This window comes from Myxocyprinus asiaticus, chromosome 43, assembly GCF_019703515.2.
Source record: "Myxocyprinus asiaticus isolate MX2 ecotype Aquarium Trade chromosome 43, UBuf_Myxa_2, whole genome shotgun sequence".
Lineage (NCBI taxonomy): Eukaryota > Metazoa > Chordata > Actinopteri > Cypriniformes > Catostomidae > Myxocyprinus > Myxocyprinus asiaticus.
In genome coordinates, this window is record NC_059386.1 from 10,569,333 (window position 1) to 10,590,466 (window position 21,134).

Here is a 21,134-nt window from a genome sequence, read left to right on the forward strand (position 1 = left end):
CAGCATCTGTGGCTGCAGAACTCTGTAGAAAAAAGGGCAGAGTTTTGGAACCATGAAACACGAAACATCGCATCGCGATATATGTCGCGATTCAATATATCACAATTGAAATAGCGGCAAATGCGTGAGAGAGACCAAACATGTTCTTAAGATAGATAAAGAGGGTAAATCTGTGGGTTGAGTTCAATCTCAAAGATCCAAGATCTCAACATCTTTCAGTCAGTGTGGGATTACTTGAAGAGACTGAAGCAATTGGGACAGCTTTAATACATACAGTATAACTGTGGCAAGTTCTCCAAGATGCTTGGAACAACCTTGAAAAACTGTGCACAAGTGTACCTAGTGATACAAGTTAACTGGACCAGGATCACAGTTTCAGTGTCTGACTATGCCATACACAAGATGAATCTTTCATCCTTCTAGAGCTGGGGAGTCTCCACTAGTTGTCTCTCTTTGGGTGTGCATGTCTGGACGGTGGGGTTCAACCTGAATTCAGGACACCATGTTTTTATCATCTGCTTTCAAGCACAAGTCTATAGTCTCCTCCTAATAGGACTAATTGATATCAGTCATCACACACAAGTATTTCTTTCATTGCACCCTACACACTGACTTTTTATTTTGCCTTGTTCCAATTTCTCTATTTCTATTTTTCCAGACCCTCATTACCCATCACCTCTCTTGACAAAATAGTCACCATATGTGTTGCACGTTTGTACCTAAGCCCTCTTGTCATCATTCTCTGCTCTTTTCCTTCAATTCACACCATCTCTTATTTAATACAAGTCAACTGCCACCTGCTAACATTGGTACCAAGACTAAAGCCTATGCATTAACCTACAGGGAAGATGTGTTTTCCTGAAAAAACACCAAATAGACAAGCGTGTGCAGTGCAAGGTGCTCACAAGTACTCCCACACTCTTGGACAAACAGCGAAATCCAGCAATAGTAAGCATACCCCCTTTTCAAAGATTAATTACTCTCTCTTTCTATAATTGATGCTCTGTTTATGTGGAAGAGAGGAGCTACTAAATAATGCATCCGCAGCCAGCAGCTCAGCTGACGAGCTCAGCAGCTACGCAAACTCAGCACGAACAGCGAAGCAGACTGACCCACTGCTAGCACCAGCTTGGTCACAGGCCAGCAAGCTCAGAAGAGAATGGAAAAGGGAAAACTTTTATCTACGATAAAAGTAGGACAGTGCTACGGTGAATCCACTGGACTTGAAGAAGCTAAAAATAGTCCAGTTTAAAATCAGACTGTAATCGGACCATTCTGAATAGACTTTGCCTGGCCTGAAACAAGTCTCGGAGAAAGATCAGATTGGTCTGTGGCTCAGACTACAAGGTGAATGAAGTTTAATGTTTAAAGTAGACTAGAGAGATCAACTGTTGGGAAAGAGGCCAGCAGTAACCTGGTCAAACCTATATGGAAAGCAGATCTGGAAAAAGACCAAAAAGAACCGAAGGATTATGGGCCAGAAAGTGCCAAGTAAATTGTTGATTGATCAGTGTTTCCTAATCCTTGTCTTTAAATCCCTGTGTCTGAATATGCCTAGTTCCTTACTGTATAGTAAGTCAAATGAGTAGTATAACCGAATCGTCAATATTCATAAAACTGTAGGCAGAAAGAAGTACCGGGATGACCTAATGCATCTAATGAGATTCGAGAGTGTGCATCCACTGGTAACTTAAGTAACCCATAATTCCTCGGGAGCTGAGAAGACATCTAATAAAAAAAATTAAAAAAGGAAAGAAAAAAACCATGAAGAACCGCAAGTCGGGCGAAGGAAGCTCTTTTTTTCTTCCACAAGGATTCCCAAGACCCTTTTTCTCAGCGTTTGTCTAGCAACCCCACAAGAAGGAATTCTGAACATGTCTTCAGGGTTTGCTGAGAGTTCAATGTGCCCGGTGTCTTGTATATGGAACCATATTTGTGTTCTGCCAGCAACAACCCTGATGACGTAAGACCACTTAGAAAGAAATTTGTGTGGACCTCTTGCGTGAGCACAAAACATACCTTGGGTTTCGAATGTAATGGTGAGATTGTGTGTGTGGTGGGAGTAGGGTGCTTCCACAGGAATTGCACTGTAATTTTTCCTGGCCATTGTTTACGGTTGTTTATTCTGATCGGCAACAATGGCGAAAATGGCATTTTGTTTTTCTTGGGGGAGGCTGATTATAAAATGCGTAGTTAGCTTGATGAGATCTCAGAGGGGGGGAGACTGAGGGTGGGCAAGTTGGTGGATTGACTCTTGTCCACTCTCTCAATAAGAGGGAGGCAGGGAGGGTCCACTTTCTTTTCCCTTAAACACATCACCCTCTGGGCACATGCTGGGGAGTCAGGGCTCTCTAGGGTCTGTTAGAACACATTACTGACCAAAGGATGGTTTAATGAAACTTAATTGTACATTATATTATGTGAACTATCATTGCGAAACTCTGTATGTCTGGTGTTCTAATCAGGCATAATACAGCCAATAAATGCTTTCTCTTCCACTTAAATCTGGGACTAAATATGAGTCCTTAACAGCCACAGTGAAATCTCGCTGGTCCAAAATTAATTCCAAACAACTCTATTTAAACATTAGATATGTTTTAATTGGCTATAATTTTAGTGCGTCACACACAGCATATTCACTTTCAGTATGGGCACATAAATGACTTGTCGCTGGAAACTAGTCATGGCGTGCAAGGTTAGGACATTGTGTAATGGAAATATAAAATATTCCTGAGTAAGAGGTTCTCAATTATTTATTTATTTGTTTTTTTATACTAAGTCTGTCAATTGCTAAAAAAATTTGCAGATTAATTAATAGAATTAATTACAATTAATCACATTTATCAATATTTTCGAGAAAGGCACCCAAATAAAGATCATTTAGTATAGAATCATTAAAATAATTATACACTCACTGAGAACTTTATTATGAACACTATGGTCCTAATAAAGTGCCTGATGAGGTCTTCTACTGTTGTAGCCCATCTGTCTCAAGGTTCGACATGTTGTACATTCTGAGATGCTGTTCAGCTCACTACAATTGCACAGAGTGGTTATCTGAGTTACCATAGCATTTTTGTCAGCTCGAAACAGTCTGGCCATTCTCTGTTAACCTCTCTCATCAACAAGGCATTTCCATCTGCAGAACTGCTGCTCACTGGATGTTTTTTGTTTTTGGCACCATTCGGAGTACACTCTAGAGACTGTTGTGTGTGAAAATCCCAGAAGATCAGCAGTTACAGAAATATTCAAACCAGCCCATCTGGCACCAACAATCATGCCACGGTCGAAATCACTGAGATCACATTTTCCCCCCATTCTGATGGATGATGTGAACATTAACTGAAGCTCCTTACCCATATCGGCATAATTTATTTTTTTGTGTTTTTAGAATGCAAGTTAAATGCAGTTTTAAGTGTTGAAAAACACGTAAAGAGATCCTTATATTCTTGTATTCTGCTCGGTCCAACTGTCATTAAGCGCAAAAGCGCTTGTGGAAGGCTGCGCTGCCTGTTGCTCTCATTGGTTTGACTAGGCGTGTTGCCTGTACAGCTGGAGTGCTGACTGCCCTCTACTGTCATATCTAGATGGTACATTAAGGTTGAATTTCTTCGAAGGTAATATAGGAATATTCCATTACATAATTTACATACAGATCAGGGGCATGATCAATTGCGTTAATTTTTAGCATGTTATTTTTCTTATAATTAATCTCTCTAAATTAATGAGTTAAATCGACAGCCTATTTTAAACCGATTGATATTTCATTTTTCAAGATTCTAACGGTTATCTTTTATCTTGGAGGTCAGAATCTGTCACATTCCAAAAAACTTTGTCTGACTATGTTATTCGAATAGATCAGTGATTCTCAACCAGGGATACGATATTGATTCTTAAAATCCCAAGATTGATCTTTTAACATGCTAAGCTCCTTTCAATGGATGTTGAGTGTAAAGGTTTGGTTTGACACGTTCTGTGTGTCCAAAGATGAGATCCACGCAATCCATTTGTCATTGAATATTGTCTCTTGTAATACACTTTCTATTCTTTAGTTGTTGATCAAAAACAGCAAAAGAGAAATAGATGTATTTCTAATAAAGAAGCCGCGCAACACCAGTCTTCTTCATGCACAAAACACTGAACTGCCGGTTTTCTTAAGGAGACAGCACTGTATTAGCAATTGTTTTACATACCAATGTAAAGACTTCTAAATAGTTCAAATTATACATCTAAGCAATAAACCATGTAGGCCTAATATATTTATTGTGTATATATATATTGCGTGTGTGTATATATGTGTGTGTGTGTGTGTGTGTGTGTGTGTGTGTATATATATATATATATATATATATATATATATATATATATATATATATATATATATAGTTGTGCTCAAAAGTTTGTATACCCTTGGAGAATTGGTAATATATGTACCATTTTTAAAGAAAACATGAGTGAGCAGGCAAAACACATTTCTTTTATTTCTAATGGGATTCATATTCAACTGTAGGTTATAACAGAATGGCACAATCATAAAACAAAACATGGCAACAATGAAAAAAATGAAATGACCCCTGTTCAAAAGTCTGCATACCCTTAGTCCTTAATATTGTGTATTGCCCCCTTTAGCATCAATGACAGCGTGCAGTCTTTTGTAATAGTTGTCTATGAGGCCCCAAATTCTTGCAGGTGGTTTAGCTGCCCATTTGTCTTGGCAAAATGCCTCTAGGTCATGCAAAGTCTTTGGTCGTTTTGCATGAACTGCACGTCTGAGATCTCCCCAGAGTGGCTCGATGATATTAAGGTCAGGAGACTGTGATGGCCACTCCAGAACCTTCACCTTTTTCTGCTGTAACCACTGGAGGGTCAACTTGGCCTTGTACTTAGGGTCATTGTCGTGCTGGAAAGTCCAAGAGCATCCCATGCGCTGCTTTCGTCAGAAGAATGCAAATTGTCTGCCAGTATTTTCTGATAACATGCTGCATTCATCTTGCCATCAATTTTCACAAGATTCCCTGTGCCTTTAGAGCTCACACCCCCCCAAAACATCAGTGAGCCACCACCATGCTTCACAGTGGGGATGGTATTCTTTTCACTATAGGCTTTGTTGACCCCTCTCCAACCATAGCGCTTATGGTTGTGACCATAAAGCTCTATTTTGATCACGTCACTCCAAATAACAGCGTGCCGGAAGCTTTGAGGCGTGTCAAGGTGTTGTCGGGCATATTGCAACCGGGCTTTTTGTGGCACTGGCAACTTGACCATGCAGCTCATTTTTGTTCAAGTATCGTCGTATTTTGCTCCTTGAAACAACCACACCGTCTTTTTCCAGAGCAGCCTGTATTCCTCCTGAGGTTACCTGTGGGTTTTTCTTTGTATCCCGAACAATTCATCTGGCAGTTGTGGCTGAAATCTTTCTTGGTCTACCTGACCTTGGCTTGATATCAAGACATCCCCGAATTTTCCACTTCTTAATAAGTGATTGAATGGAATGCTTTGGATATCTTTTTATATCCTTTTCCATCTTTATAAAGTTCCATTACCTTGTTACGCAGGTCTTTTGACAGTTCTTTTCTGCTCCCCATGGCTCAGTATCTAGCCTGCTCAGTGCATCCACGTGAGAGCTAACAAACTCATTGACTATTTATACAGACACTAATTGCAATTTAAAAAGCCACAGGTGTGGGAAATTAACCTTTAATTGCCATTTAAACCTGTGTGTGTCACCTTGTGTGTCTGTAACAAGGCCAATCATTCAGGGGTATGCAAACTTTTGATCAGGGCCATTTGGGTGATTTCTGTTATCACTATGATTTGAAATGGAGCCAAACAACTATGTGATGATAAATGGCTTCATATGATCACTATCCTTAAATAAAAGACAGTTTTTTTGCATGATCAGTCATATTTTCAAAATCAATGCCAAAATTTCACATTTTCTGCCAGGGTATGCAAACCTTTGAGCACAACTGTATATATATATATATATACACAGTGGCATGCAAAAGTTTGGGCACCCCTGATCAAAATTTCTGTTGCTGTGAATAGCTAAGCAAAAGATGGCCTGATTTCCAAAAGGCTTAAAGATGACACATTTATTTAATATTTTAAGCAATTTTGCTTTTTTATATTCATCTTTTACAGTTTCAAAATAACAAAAAAGGAAAATGGCCCGAAGCAAAAGTTTGGGCACCCTGCATGGTCAGTACTTTTGAACACCCCCTGGCAAGTATCACAGCTTGTAAACGCTTTTTGTAGCCAGCTAAGTGTCTTTCAATTTTGTTTGGGGGATTTTCGCCCATTCTTCCTTGCAAAAGGCTTCTAGTTCTGTGAGATTCTTGGGCCGTCTTGCATGCAGTGCTCTTCTGAGGTCTATCCACAGATTTTTGATGATGTTTAGGTCAGGGGACTGTGAGGGCCATGGCAAAACCTTCAGCTTGCGCCTCTTGAGGTAGTCCATTGTGGATTTTGAGGAGTGTTTAGGATCATTATCCTGTTGTAGAAGCAATCCTCTTTTCATTTTCAGCTTTTTTACAGATGGTGTGATGTTTGCTTCCAGAATTTGCTGGTATTTAATTTAATCCATTCTTTCCTCTACCAGTGAAATGTTCCCCTGTGCCACTGGCATCAACACAAGTACAAAGCATGATCGATCCTCCCCCGTGCTTAACAGTTCGAGAGGTGTTCTTTTCATGAAATTCTGCACCCTTTTTTCTCCAAACATACCTTTGCTCAATGCAGCCCAAAAGTTATATTTTAACTTCATCAGTCTGCAGGACTTGTTTCCAAAATGCATGAGGCTTGTTTAGATGTTCATTTGCAAACTTTTGACGCTGAAATTTGTGGTGAGGATGCAGGAAAGGTTTTCTTCTCATGACTCTTCCATGAAGGTCATATATGTGCAGGTGTCGCTGCACAGTAGAACAGTGCACCACTACTCCAGAGTCTGTTAAATCTTCCTAAAGGTCTTTTGCAGTCAAACAGGGGTTTTGATTTGCCTTTCTAGCAATCCTACGAGGAGTTCTCTTTGAAAGTTTTCTTGGTCTTCCAGACCTCAACTTGAACTCCACCGTTCCTGTTAACTGCCATTTCTTAATTACATTATGAATTGAGGAAACGGCTACCTGAAAATGCTTTGCTATCTTATTATAGCCTTCTCCTGCTTTGTGGGCATCAATTATTTTAATTTTCATAGTGCTAGGCAGCTGCATAGAGGAGCCCATGGCTGCTGATTGTTGGGACAAGATTTGAAGAGTCAGAGTATGTATAAATCTTTGAAATTTGCATCACCTGGCCTTTCCAAATGATGACTGTGAACAAGCCATAGCCCTAACAAGCTAATTAAGGTCTGAGACCTTGGTAAAATTTATCTGAGAGCTCACATCTCTTTGGGTGCCCAAACCTTTGCATGGTGCTCCTTTCCCTTTTTTCACTCTAAAATTGTACAAAATAAAAATAATACACTAATATTGCTTAAAATGTTGAAAATAATTTTTCATCTTTAACTTTCTCTTTTGGAGATCAGTACATCTTCTACTCACTTAACTATTCAGAGCAACAGAAATTTTGACCAGGGGTGCCCAAACTTTTGCATGCCACTGTATATATTACATTTTGGATCTAATTGCACAGTTTTGTGTATAATCACTAAAATCATGGTACATAGTACATTACAAAAATATTAAAATAAAATCATTAATATATTCTTTATACTTTGTCTCAAAGAACTTGCAAGAAATTGGTTAGTTATCATTTAATTATTTTAACATGTACACTTTTTTTGTGAATACAGTTAATTAGACACATTTCTACAGGTATAAATCTTTGATAAAAGTATATTTTTACATGCCACAAAATTATTGGACATGCTGTAATTAAAAGTTGGGCAAAATCTTCTGGCATTTTCCAGTAGACTTTTGAAATTATAGGTTTTATTTTCTGTGTTAGGATGTGCAGTCGAGTCATGCTGGTACCTATTGAACATTTATGTATGTCTATTTTAGCCACAGAAAGTGAAGAAAATCATTAGTGAAATTTTGGGAAGTGAAAAAAAAACAAAAAAAACAGATATTGCATTAATTGCGTAATTTAAAAAAAAAAAAAACGATTAGCTGATCAGCAAATGTAAGATTTATCCAAACCGCATTGCAATGCAAGTAATTACCTAAAGCCTGTCTGCAAAGAGATGACTATTAATGTACTGTCAGACACTCACTCAAGCACATACATACATACATCTACATAAAAATAAGAAAAACATGCATACATTCAACATACAAACACACACATGCACTCAAATATTTTCTTTATTCATTCAATAACAGATGTTCAAACAACACTGGATAAGATCACATTTATTTTCTCAGTGCAGATATACCAGAATATAAATATATTATCCACAAATATTTTCTAAAACATGACATCATTACAAAACTTGCGGTACAGTACACCAGTACCTCAACTACAGCCCTACAACACAATTTTGTTGATTTGCTGAAAAAAATATGGAAAAACAGTTCAGTTTCCATTCAGCCCAGCAACTTCAGTCCAAAACAGTGTTAATCACCAAGACTCTGCAGTGTTTTCACATCCTTTTGTGAAAAAATGTTCACTTAAGATAAGACAAAGAAATTAAATAAAATTTGGGACACTTAAAGAGGGCAAGATCATGAGCAATTAATTAAAGAACCTGGCTCAACAATTTAACAGACTGTTAAAAACATAAAACAAATAAATTCAATAAAGGTGCCTAGTACAATTAAGGTGAGGTTGCAGAGAGGTGTGTGTGTGTGTGCGTGTGTGTGTGGGCAGGTTTAAGTGGTTTACGAGGACTTTTTTTTAGGTTACAAACTGGTAATTACAAGGGTATTATGCTATAAATGTGGTTTATGAGGACATTTCTAGTGTCCCCATAATTCAAATCGCTTATAAAATATACTAAACGATGTTTTTTTGAAAATGTAAAAATGCAGAATTTTTTTTGTTAGGGTTAGTTTTAGGGGTAGGGTTAGGGGATAGAATCTATAGTTCGTACAGTATAAAAATCATTAAGTCTATGGAGAGTCCTCATAAGGATAGCCGCACCAACGTGCGTGTGTGTGTGTGTGTGTGTGTGTGTGTGTACAGAGGGGTGTGTGTTCCTTAGGGAGAGAACACACACTGTTCCAGCTCGGCCCTCCATTTTCTGTGATGGCAGGGGCCCGGTTGGGTCCTGCATCCTAATATGGCACAGCAGAGAGCAAGTCATCATGGGAGATTAGTTCCCTTGAGAGCACTAGCCCTTGACTTTGATTTCAAGAACAGAGCCATTTTCCCACAGGAAAAAAAAAAAAAGCTTTGGCATCATACAGAGACAAAAACATGCAAAAAAAGCTCTCTGGCATCGAAATGTCCCAAAAGTTCAATTACATTGAAAACTTTCCCATACTAGACAGACGTACCATTGTATATGATGCAAAACATGCAATGCTGACACCTGTTTGGGCAGCAGTGCGGTCTTAAAATCCATGGGGGTATTTACACTTGGTCACTTCATGCATTTTTACTGATCAAGTTTTGAATGGGAATGCATCTCAAACCACCTCCGGATTTATATCCGTCTTGAATCCGTCTAGAGGGCATTTACACTTGGTCTTTTCACGATCAGATCCAGCAATCCAATCAGTAAAAACAAATGAAGTGACCAAGTGTAAATATTACCCTCAGACGAAAAAACAAAACAACAATTGCATTTGTCAAAGACAAAAATCAATATAAAAATCCCACTAACTACATCTTTCACATACAAAGAGGCATGTAGACATATCCTCAAAAGACAATATCTACAGCATTTTAAAACAGGTAAGCATGCTTTAAGATATAGAATTTCACAACCCAAAAAACTATTGAACTTTATTTTAGTTTTTTATTATATATATATATATATATATATATATATATATACATACACACACACACACACACACGTAAACAAGGTTCCCACTCTTTTTGACCAATGAATATCCAATAAAATTCTGACCAGTTCACTAATGAGTCATGTAGACCAATTTGTGAACCTGTTTGACTGATTCGTTGAAAAGAACCGATCTGAAAGAACATTTTGCTCAAAAATCTGACATAACTATCACTATTTAATCAAGCCAATGAAATATCTTATAACAGGACGTCACTAGAAAAATGTATATTCCCTTTTGGAATTTTCATTACTTTTATTAATAACCATTACTTTTGCAGGATTGGAAAACACAATTTTAAAATTCTCTAATATTTCCAGTTTTTTAGACTTTAGAATAAGAGTAACAAATGGTATGGATAATCTGGTCTCTAGCAAATGTAAGAGACAGTTACTAAAACATGGACATCAACATTTGGGGTGTTTAATTTACTCTCAATTTCTTTCTAGGTGAATAAAAGAAATGTTTCCCAGATTAGGGGGATTTGAGTGAGTTCTGAATGCAGATGCACCAGGAGCATTACAGAGTCCAAAAAGAAATTAAGTCAAATACTAAAAGAAATTCTCAGAATAAACATGTGCCTTTGTTTGGTTTAAAGCACATAAACACCCACGCCGTTCCGCACACTCGTGGTCATGTGCGATCAATAAAGTGGTGGTTGAGTAAACGGCTCAACAGTGATACACAAATTCTTTCAGCTCATTAAAAAACAGCACATGGCCAGAGGCCACCAGATCAAGATCTGCATTTAAACACAAATGTAGGACACTTGGATAAAATAAAAGCCCTTTTTCCTATTGTGTGCGTTATGTTTTCTCTAGAAAATGGAAGTATTGCACAGTGCCCTGCCATGACATGGCAGTTCAGAAAGTATCAACTCTATTTAACTCTTACCTAACATATTATCTATCAAAGGCTTGACCTTAAATTTATGTCACAATTTGTCACATAACAGTATTACAATTACGAAAGCAAGTCCATACGTAATTCAGGCATAAACTGAAGTGACGTGGCATCAAAAATAAATTAATTTCGGTTCAGTTTCAAACTACTACTTTGGTTATAAAATTAGAGCCTCTGTCATAATGTCATACCAAAATTGGACTTTGAGATATGCCACAATACATGACCCTCTCCAATGAAAAACATACCATTAAAGAGAAGGTAAAAGTCATCCTCAAAATATTATAACATTATATATAAAGAGAAAAGGGGCATTTTATCTAATAAAAGACTTCTTACATCTTGCAAATGATCAAACACTACATTCAACAACATGTGTTTTCAGTCTTAATACTTAAACAATTTTGTGACTCCTCTATTATAAAAAAGAAAAAGAAAAAGAATGATTATCAGAAAGCTCCCATAAATATATTTTTTACTTTGGTCAATAATGAAGACAAAGCTATCTGCATAGGAAACAATATTTAACAGTACCATCCAAATGAGGGAATTCATGATCACAGTCGTAGCATGAAAAAGAACAAAGGGCATGATTTTCAATGCCCTGTTTTCTTGGCAACTCCACATATGAATTATGTACAGAATCTGTATATGAGGTTTCTTAAGTGTGTCACAAAGATACATAATACAGCGCAATAAAAAGTAGTTCACTGTCTGTTTTTTTTTTTTTTTTGCTACATTTTCTTTAAAGATTGTTTATGCACATGCAAGATTCTTCAGAAACATCTGCCAGAGACTTTGACCACTGCATACTGCCATCATCGTTTCAGTAGCTTTCAAAATGACCCGCATTTTAATCATTAATTGTCCTAAACCACCTGGAGTTGGACAGTCTTTGTGGTTCTTTTCCACATCAGCACCTTTACCACTACAGTGCCGTTTATCTTAACAGCTGTTATGGTCACGTGCAATGTGCTAACTACAGATGTAATATTTTAAGTGTGATGTTCTTTGAGCAATGCGTTAGAAAAGATGATCCCTTCCCATCTTTAACCATTCATCCCCATTACTATAACTCACTGCAACATGTGAAAGCAAACCAAGCATGGCAATGAGTTCCACAGGGTACTTCACGGTAGAGGGCAAGTCAAAGAGTCATTCTAGCAGGCATTACAAGGTTCAATAGGCATTACTAACAAATTGAAATCAATGTCAAACCAGACCCTCCAAGTAATTAAATAAATCCTTCAGAAGGATTTGTTGGATGGTCAGCCTATGGCATTAATGCTGGGGGTGAGAGAAGAAAGTTCGATATCCAGTTCGATCAAGGGTTAGAAAGGAGTCAGGCAGAATAGGCCATCTGATTAATGTTGCTTTTTAGGGATGATGTCCTTATATTGGAGGCATGCTAATGTAATCCCTCCATGGCATTTAATAATCATAAAATGGGAAGACCATGTAATTGCTGCATTGTTGAAGGGCTTGGGTAGAATTCTGCTCTTTGGGAAAAGCTCTTGTGAAAAAATTCCAATCTGACTACTAAAGGTCAAGACTCATAGCTGGTCCAGAGACAAAAAGCACTGTGAATCTACCAAAAAATTATTCTACTAAGGAGTAGGTTCATGACCAGTTCATCCTCTGAAATTATGTGGAAGAAATTGTGTATTGCTAGTATAAAAATCAAATCCCTCAGCACTGTTTTTGTCACTAATGAAAAGTAAGCTTTTTTGCACACCGGCAAAGAAATCTAAAAACTTTATAATCAAAATTCTATCTATCTAACAGAATTAGATTTTTCTCCTTTCCCCATCACTTACTCACTGTTATCACTGTAATGTGTACTCACTGTATCAAAATCTGCTGAAAATGGTACATCAGTAAACCTATGAGAGTAGCCCACTGTCACATAACGTTCCTCTTCATTTCTAATGATCAGGGTCAGGGGTCAACTTCTCCTTCAAAGATAACTCCACAATTACACATAGTGAAACAGACCATTGTCTGACCAACAGATCGAATGCCCTGACAGGGACCAAACTGGGACAGCACACAGATGCACAGATACAAATCTTCAGCATCCACTTTTAACTTGACAGGACACTTGCTATCATCGCCAAATTGACTCTCCTTTCCAACAGAAGGCACTACACATGACAAGCTGGACGAGAAGGAGCTGTTAGATCTCCAAGGGGCTTCTTGGTGTCGGTACTTTGCAGACATAGAAGGCAGAGGCGCTTAAGGCCTTTGCGAAAGGCGCTGTTGGAAAGGCTGTAGATGAGGCAGTTGCAAAAACTATTGCTAATGGCCAGCCATGTGGTCAGAAATGAGGCGATGGCATGGCGGTATATCCCTGCGCTCTCCAGCAGAAAGTAGATGATGTAGGGTAGCCAAAGCAGGTAGAAAACACTGGTGATACGGAAGAGCACAGTAGCGTAACGTTTGTCTGTGCAGGCTTGTTCACCTGGCTCAGACTCTTGTGGGCCAAAGCGAGCTCTTCGTTCACTGATCTGACGGGTGTGCTGCCGACATATGCGAAAGATATGGGCATAGGTGAAGCAAACAGTGAAAGCAGCCGGTGCATAGAGGGCAGCAACAATAAAGGCAGTGAAGAGGGGCTGGGTGTCCCAGGAGGAGCACCATTTGAACACATCACCATGGTATCCTGGCTTACCCCAACCAAAAAAAGATGGCAAAAAGATGAGTGCCGAATATAGCCAAATAAGGGCGATGCAGGTGCGAAGACGGCAGGGTGTGACCAGAGCTGCGTAGGAAAGAGGCCGGGTGATGGCAATGTAACGGTCGACACTAACACATGCCAGAGAGGCCATGGAGACACTCTTCAACACGCACACCATGTAGCTAAAAACCATGCAGGTGAGTTCCTCATTCAAGTCCTCCAGGTGGTAGAGCAGGGACAGTGAAGGGATAAGACAGCTGACCCCCACCAGGAAGTCTGCGTATGCCATTGTCTGTATGAAGGAACTGGTTGTATGATGGCTGAGTAGTGGTGCACAGTGGAACACAAATATAACGACCAGATTTCCAGAGATGATGAGCACTGTCAAGAAGAAAATAACAGCTACTTCCAGCAGGCAGGTGTCATAGATCTGAGAGTAGCCAATGTCCAGCAGGCAAAAGGGTTCTGTGCTTTGGTTCAGCTCAGTTGCATTCATTTTGTTCAGGATGCGCTTGGGCGCACAATTAGGGTGCTAGTTCCTTGGGGCCCTAGCTCAGCAAAGGATGCACGCAGTAAGTCTGTATGTATCAGACACACAGTGTATGTGTCCGTGCAAGGTGCCTGCCATATTAGCAGCAACATGAAATGCAAATGCTCCTTTTCCACAGAAATCCTTTCACTAACACACACATATGCAGTGACAGTATCCTGCAGAGAGCCACTTACTGAGTAAAACACACTGGATCATACACTCTGTGACTGCTGTGGGGGCAGGTGGCGAGTCCAGCTTAAAGTCCAGATCAAACCCCAGCAGTACAGGATATCCACACACCCCCTCCTTTATCGGTCCCCTAGCTTACCGGGGAGAACCACAGTTGTGTCTGAACGGGGCAGGCAGCTGCTGACACAGGATGTGCACACTGAAAAAGGAGAGGAAGTTGAGTCCTTGCCACTCTGATCACATAATTCCTAGTAGCTCTTAAACAGTTTTTAGTCAGGAGCCAGGAACATGGACAATGACAGCACTGGAGAATCCTCCAAAGTCAAAATCAGTCTATTCCTGGAAATCTCAAAGAGGATAAAATCCACAGTCTTATATCTTCACATCAACTTCAGCTGGCGTTCAGGCGGAGAATGGGGAATCTCCTCAGCACGTGCCAAGTTTCCAGCTCCCTCACATCAATGCAGAGGAATTGTGTGTGATCAAGAATGAAGAAAAAGCCAGGGGTGACTGGCATTTCAAATGGAGAAGGGGGTTCTTGAGAGAGGAGCCAACGTCTGGAATGTAAATGAAGAAAAGAGGTGTGATGCAGAAAGCGCTTTCTTTTTCTCTCTCCTCTGTGGCAATGATGCATCCGAGCTCTTTCCTTCCCTCCCTCCCTCTCTTTCTGCAGCAGGAGCAGTAAAACTCCTCCCACCCACCACTCTAGCTAGTGAGCAGATGTAAGAGCATGAGCAGAGAGAGGCATCCCCTTCCATACACTCTCAACAGAATAGTACTAGCTGCTTTGCCTTCAGCTTTTTATGGACTCAGCCACCTAAATAAACACTCTCTTTCTAATTTCAAAACTCCTATTGCTCTTTCTATAGCACTTGCCCTATCCTTATCCCTAGATTTCCATTCCAATGTAACATCCCTCCTAAGCACTCGCTCTATGGCTTACATGCGGACACGTGCATAAAACAGCAGGAGGTCGGAATGTTATGCTAGCCATTTCCAAAGACCTGGGAATAAACCGACAATGTACATTTCTTATAAGATCAACTGAAACTTTTCATGACATCATACTTTAAACAGAAGCCACAAAACTACAGTCATAAAGGAGGAAGGGATGTAATGCAATGTTAAAATGCACTCCAGTTATTTTTAACATCACAAGTCCTTTGATACACATCAAGATGATTTAGTAGGGTCTTCTAGTACCTTAAGGCAATTCCATTCTAAAAGCTTTTCATTGTGTTTGTGTATTTGTTGCATGCATCCTCAAGATGATGTCTGAATTAGGTCCAAAGATTGTGACTTCAGAGATCGGCATGTACCCAGAATTAGCACATGTGGGCGGAAGAAATATCAAGGTCACTGTGATATGATTTGTGCCAGTTTGGTTTTAGTAGACATTCTACGATACTGATTCACTAAACTCATAAAGGCCGTTCACACAGGACGCGGTCTAGCATTCTTTTTGCACTATTTATTGTTGATGTATGTAAACATCAACGAACGTCTTTGGCCATTACAATGTCGTGTCTTTCTACATCTGCTGTGTAAAGTTAAAAAAACTTTTTCAACTTTTGACAGGCAGCACAGAGGATCAATGTCAGTTTTCAAACGATAGACAAATCATACAAATCTGGGGGTGTGGTAGGCATATTAACATATGAATAAGCATATTAAGTGTTTATATTAGCTGCAGCGCTTATGTGTTAATAAGCCTATATGTCTATCTGTTTTAGTGAAAGAAAGTGTCCTCTGTGAACGCCCCCTTAGTGTTTCTAAAAATACAAACTTGTTTCCATTTATATCCTTTGTCTATTTATCAATATCTGTTCTAAGCCAACATGGTTTTACTAAAACCATAAGACATCTTCAGTCTCCTTTCATTCTGTCTCTGTAAGAATCCACAAATACACAGACGCACACACAGTCCCCACTTTCATGCATCTCCTCAGCCTAGCACACAAGGAGCTAAAAATAGGCCCAACTAAAAGGTGGGGAGCGGACGACATTGGGCTCATCCATTAGGAGGAAAATGAGGAGGAGAGGATGAAATAAAGAGGGATGGAAGGGCTGAGTAAATGTAAGAGACAGACAGAGAGTCTGCGAGGGACAGAGGTACAGTTTGTTTAACACGTCATACTGTTGATTATCTGTATGTTAATCGATCAACCAGCAAACATTGAAAATACATCTTTCGCAACTTCAGAAAATGTGATGTGATTTAGGACCTTTTAAGTGAACATGAGATCAAAATTGACAGTATTTACTTTCTTAATGCACATTGCTAATTGTGAACGATTCAGTGGTGCATGTTATTCCAAAGAAAAGTTTGTCTTTGCTCACAAAGTCTTCTTATTTTTTATCCCCACCACTCAAACCACCTTTTATATACAAACCAATTTTAACAATCCAATTAATTCCAGAAGGATAATATCAAGTCCAGCCCATTTATTTATTAAATATCTAAATTCACTTGGAAATACAGTACATCACATTATGAAGGTAAAATGGGTTTCATTTTGACTTTAAGACAGTATGGCATGAACAGACTGCACTTCTATACCCTCACTTGTTTTGGTTCACGTCAAATTAAATATGGCATCTACTCCGACAGGGTGTCCCAGTAAGTGATGGGAATGTGTTAGTCGAGTTCAGCCTGACTCAGCTGCTCGGTAAAAACACAGTGCAAACTAATGGCATGTACTCATCCCGTCACAGAGTGAGACAGCAGCTTTTACATCAGCACACAGCCAAAATCCCTCCACAGCCCTAGACATCACTGCTGAGACACACACCTGCATGAATCCTTCCATATAGACCACCCACAGTCCTTCTCCATGAAACCTGCACTATCCCCTGGGTCTAGACCATTCAGCATGACATTAACACCGCAGAGCAGAGATGTTTTTTTATACAGATGCATACACTATATTAATAGTAGGGCTGGGCGATTAATCAAACTTTATTTCCAATTATGATTTTGGCTTCCAACGATTATGAAAACAAGGTAATCGAGATAAAACCATTACTGTTATTATTATTGTGCCGCATTCCATTTCGCAATGAAACACCCTGCCGTTATATCTTTAAAGCATCCTTTAATAAAGTTCAAATAGTAAGAAAGCGGTTTATGAAAATAAACTCCGTAACTGGCATTTCTCTGTGCGGTCAGCGCCGCATCTATGAGTTGTGTGAAGTGACCGGGGAAGAGACTGAATCTTCTCTCAGCTGATGCACACTCTTGCACGGGGACGCTCGTCACTCGCGCGTTTGCTGCAGCTAGATTATAACGTGATGGCTTGCGACGTAGTGAATCATAACATATGTGTCACGTTCACAGTGTGTATCTTATCATGAAGAAAATCGGCACTATGCAGCTCTATTAAGAAGAGAAAGTTTGTTTTTTGTAAGTTAAAGATGGATCGAAGTGAGCATAAAAGTGAGAGAAAGTACCATGAAACGGAAAAGTGGAACAATATACGTTTTTGATTAGTCTTTTTTGGCTTGTTTTCCAAAATAATATCTAAAACTCCTTTAAAACAACATACATTTACTTTAGGAGCTATACTGCAGACGAAAAAATTGTTATCAGAGAGTGCTGAATACAATATTTAATCAAGGTTCGACATTAAACTTGTCCGGGACAAGTGGATTTTTGAAGGGGCAAGTGAAAGAGAATTTTACTCACCCGACCAGACAAGCAGACTGATTAAAACGTCAATAACGGAAAAATAACCGGCTATATTTGTGATAGCCTAGGCCTGTGTCACTTATTAGAAAGTTCATATTCTTATTCTGCTGTTGAAAGTAATCCAGAGCACGTAATTTTATCATTCACAAGCCATATAGTAACAGCTTCGCCCTGTTTGATTGACAGGTGGCGTATGAGTGTGTGCTGAACATGCGCGTGTGTTCCGAAAATGCTTGAGCTAATGCGTGCCTGAATGGTCAAATACATTTCAAAATTAAGCCAAAATGCCTGTCTTCATGAGGTATTCATTTAAACACAGAGAGTGATGTCTAAAGTGAACGTAAACAGTGGAGAAAAAAGTGGATTTGTATTAAAATGCTGGACTTATAAGTATAAATGTAAGATAATAGGCCTGCTGCCATCTATTGTGTCATTATAATAATCAAACAACCATAACATGAAAACAAGAAAACACTCTTAACTGCTCTTGAATGGGTAATTTTAGTAGCTTTGAAAAGTATTGATGTATTATCATCATACAGTGAAGACCAGTAGTAGTTTTATGTTGCATTTCATTCTGAATGTTTACTTGAACACTTGATAGACTGCTGCTGTTAAAAACATTAAAAGCTGTTAAAAAAGCACTGTATTTTCTTAATTTGTTCTATTATTTTTAATCTATTTCTATTCATTGCTGTTTTTTTTTTATTATTGTTATTTTGTTACTGACTGTTTACTAGTCTTGAATAATTACTTAAGAACTTGAAACCACTATCGACTACTGACATTTTTGTATTGTGATAATGTATAGCCTTTATTGTACATGGTAGATCTTGCTGCAATAACATGATGAAAAAGTAAATCAAATTCCATAGAACTATGAGCACTCCTTCAGTAAATGATGGCGATGGAGGCTTTTCTTTATTTGACTACCATAAGTAACATAAAACAATTATCATATGACAATAGCCTCCTCCCCTCCCCAGTGCAGTTATATTTCAAATGCAAGGAAATCCACTATTAAAAAGTTCAATAAATGCATGATGTTTCCAAAGTCATTGAGTAATGTACGGTAAGGAGGCATGATTGTGTTAATTTGCTTAACATTTGTGTTAATTTGTTAAAGCAAATGCAATTAGTGTGCTGACAGCATGCTCTGCTTTAGCCATTAGGCAGTTTGCATGGTCTAACCCTTCTGAAATGTTGTTTTTATTTCACCCCCTTTCAAGCACAGCCGCTATATGTCTTTGGTCATTATGTCGAGTTGCATGCTGTCTTGTGAACATCCTGCCAAAAGTGTTGCATTTTTGAAGGTGAACTCAGTAATTTTTTGAATATTTCATCTTGGACTTACACTGACAACTAGTGCTGTGGATGCAGCATCATTCAAACATTATAGCTTTCAGTTTCAGATGCCACTGTTGAAATTAACTATTCATAGACAGCCATGATTAGTTTAATCCATGAGTGAAAGTGTCCAATAACAGGGCAGTTGCTAATGTGATTCTAACATGGCAGCCCCCATGGGGGGGACCATCTGTCTGAATGTAGATTAAAACAGCTTTTATAAGGTTACTGATATGACAGGAGTCTTCATCTTATGTGAATGGTCATAATTTATAAATATATATATATACACACTATATTGCCAAAAGTATTCGCTCACCCATCCAAATAATTGAATTCAGGTGTTCTAGTCACTTCCATGGCCACAGGTGTATAAAATGAAGCACCTAGGCATGCAGACTGCTTCTACAAACATTTGTGAAAGAATGGGCCGCTCTCAGGAGCTCAGTGAATTCCAGCATGGTACTGTGATATGATAACACCTGTGCAACAAGTCCAGTCGTGAAATTTCCTCGCTACTAAATATTCCACAGTCAACTGTCAGTGGTATTATAACAAAGTGGAAGCGATTGGGAATGACAGCAACTCAGCCACAAAGTGGTAGGCCACGTAAAATGACAGAGCGGGGTCAGCGGATGCTGAGGCGCATAGTGCGCAGAGGCCGCCAACTTTCTGCAGAGTCAATCGCTACAGACCTCCAAAGTTCATGTGGCCTTCAGATTAGCTCAAGAACAGTGCATAGAGAGCTTCATGGAATGGGTTTCCATGGCCGAGCAGCTGCATCCAAGCCATACATCACCAAGTGCAATGCAAAGCGTCGGATGCAGTGGTGTAAAGCACGCCGCCAGTGGACTCTAGAGCAGTGGAGACGCATTCTCTGGAGTGAAGAATCACGCTTCTCCATCTGGCAATCTGATGGACGAGTATGGGTTTGGCGGTTGCCAGGAGAACGGTACTTGTCTGACTGCATTGTGCCAACTGTGAAGTTTGGTGGAGGGGGGATTATGGTGTGAGGTTGTTTTTCAGGAGCTGGGCTTGGCCCCTTAGTTCCAGTGAAAGGAACTCTGAATGCTTCAGCATACCAAGAGATTTTGGACAATTCCATGCTCCCAACTTTGTGGGAACAGTTTGGGGATGGCCCCTTCCTGTTCCAACATGACTGCGCACCAGTGCACAAAGCAAGGTCCATAAAGACATGGATGAGCGAGTTTGGTGTGGAAGAACTTGACTGGCCTGCACAGAGTCCTGACCTCAACCCGATAGAGCACCTTTGGGATGAATTAGAGCGAAGACTGCGAGCCAGGCCTTCTCGTCCAACATCAGTGTCTGCCTCACAAATGCACTTCTGGAAGAATGGTCAAGAATTCCCATAAACACACTCCTAAACCTTGTGGAAAGCCTTCCCAGAAGAGTTGAAGCTGTTATAGCTGCAAAGGGTGGGCCAACATCATATTAAACCCTATGGATTAAGAATGGGATGTCACTTAAATTCATATGCATCTAAAGGCAGATGAGCGAATACTTTTGGCAATATAGTGTATATATATATATATATAATTTATTTATTTTTTAAATTACAGTTCATTTCTTTAGAAGTAAAACTTTTTAAATGAGGAAAAAATTACTGAGTGCACCTTTAAGACAACGTGTAGACCATTGTGTCCTCTAAGAAACTTGTCCATATGAGGTCAGGTGAATCCAAAACCAGCCTAATTATACAGGGAATCCTTAAGACCAATTAGTCCATTAGCTGTTCAAACAACCCAAGGACTATTTGAATTTGAAATTATGTAGTTTTGCACATCCCTAATAAGTAGGCTCAAGTTAATCTCTTCCCTGTGTTGT

The 21,134-nt window shown here is 39.2% G+C and overlaps 2 protein-coding genes across 4 annotated transcripts in view; both read right to left on the reverse strand.

The window, feature by feature from the left end:
* Nucleotides 1–21,134, reverse strand: part of LOC127433458 (rab GTPase-activating protein 1-like) — a 146,739-nt gene that overhangs the window by 44,721 nt on the left and 80,884 nt on the right. The gene's annotated exons all lie outside the window — the stretch shown is intronic.
* Nucleotides 7,961–14,876, reverse strand: LOC127433473 (probable G-protein coupled receptor 21). The gene has a single exon (XM_051685419.1). It carries the CDS (start codon nucleotides 14,027–14,029, stop codon nucleotides 13,001–13,003), a length of 1,029 nt encoding a protein of 342 aa, XP_051541379.1. The 5' UTR covers nucleotides 14,030–14,876; the 3' UTR covers nucleotides 7,961–13,000.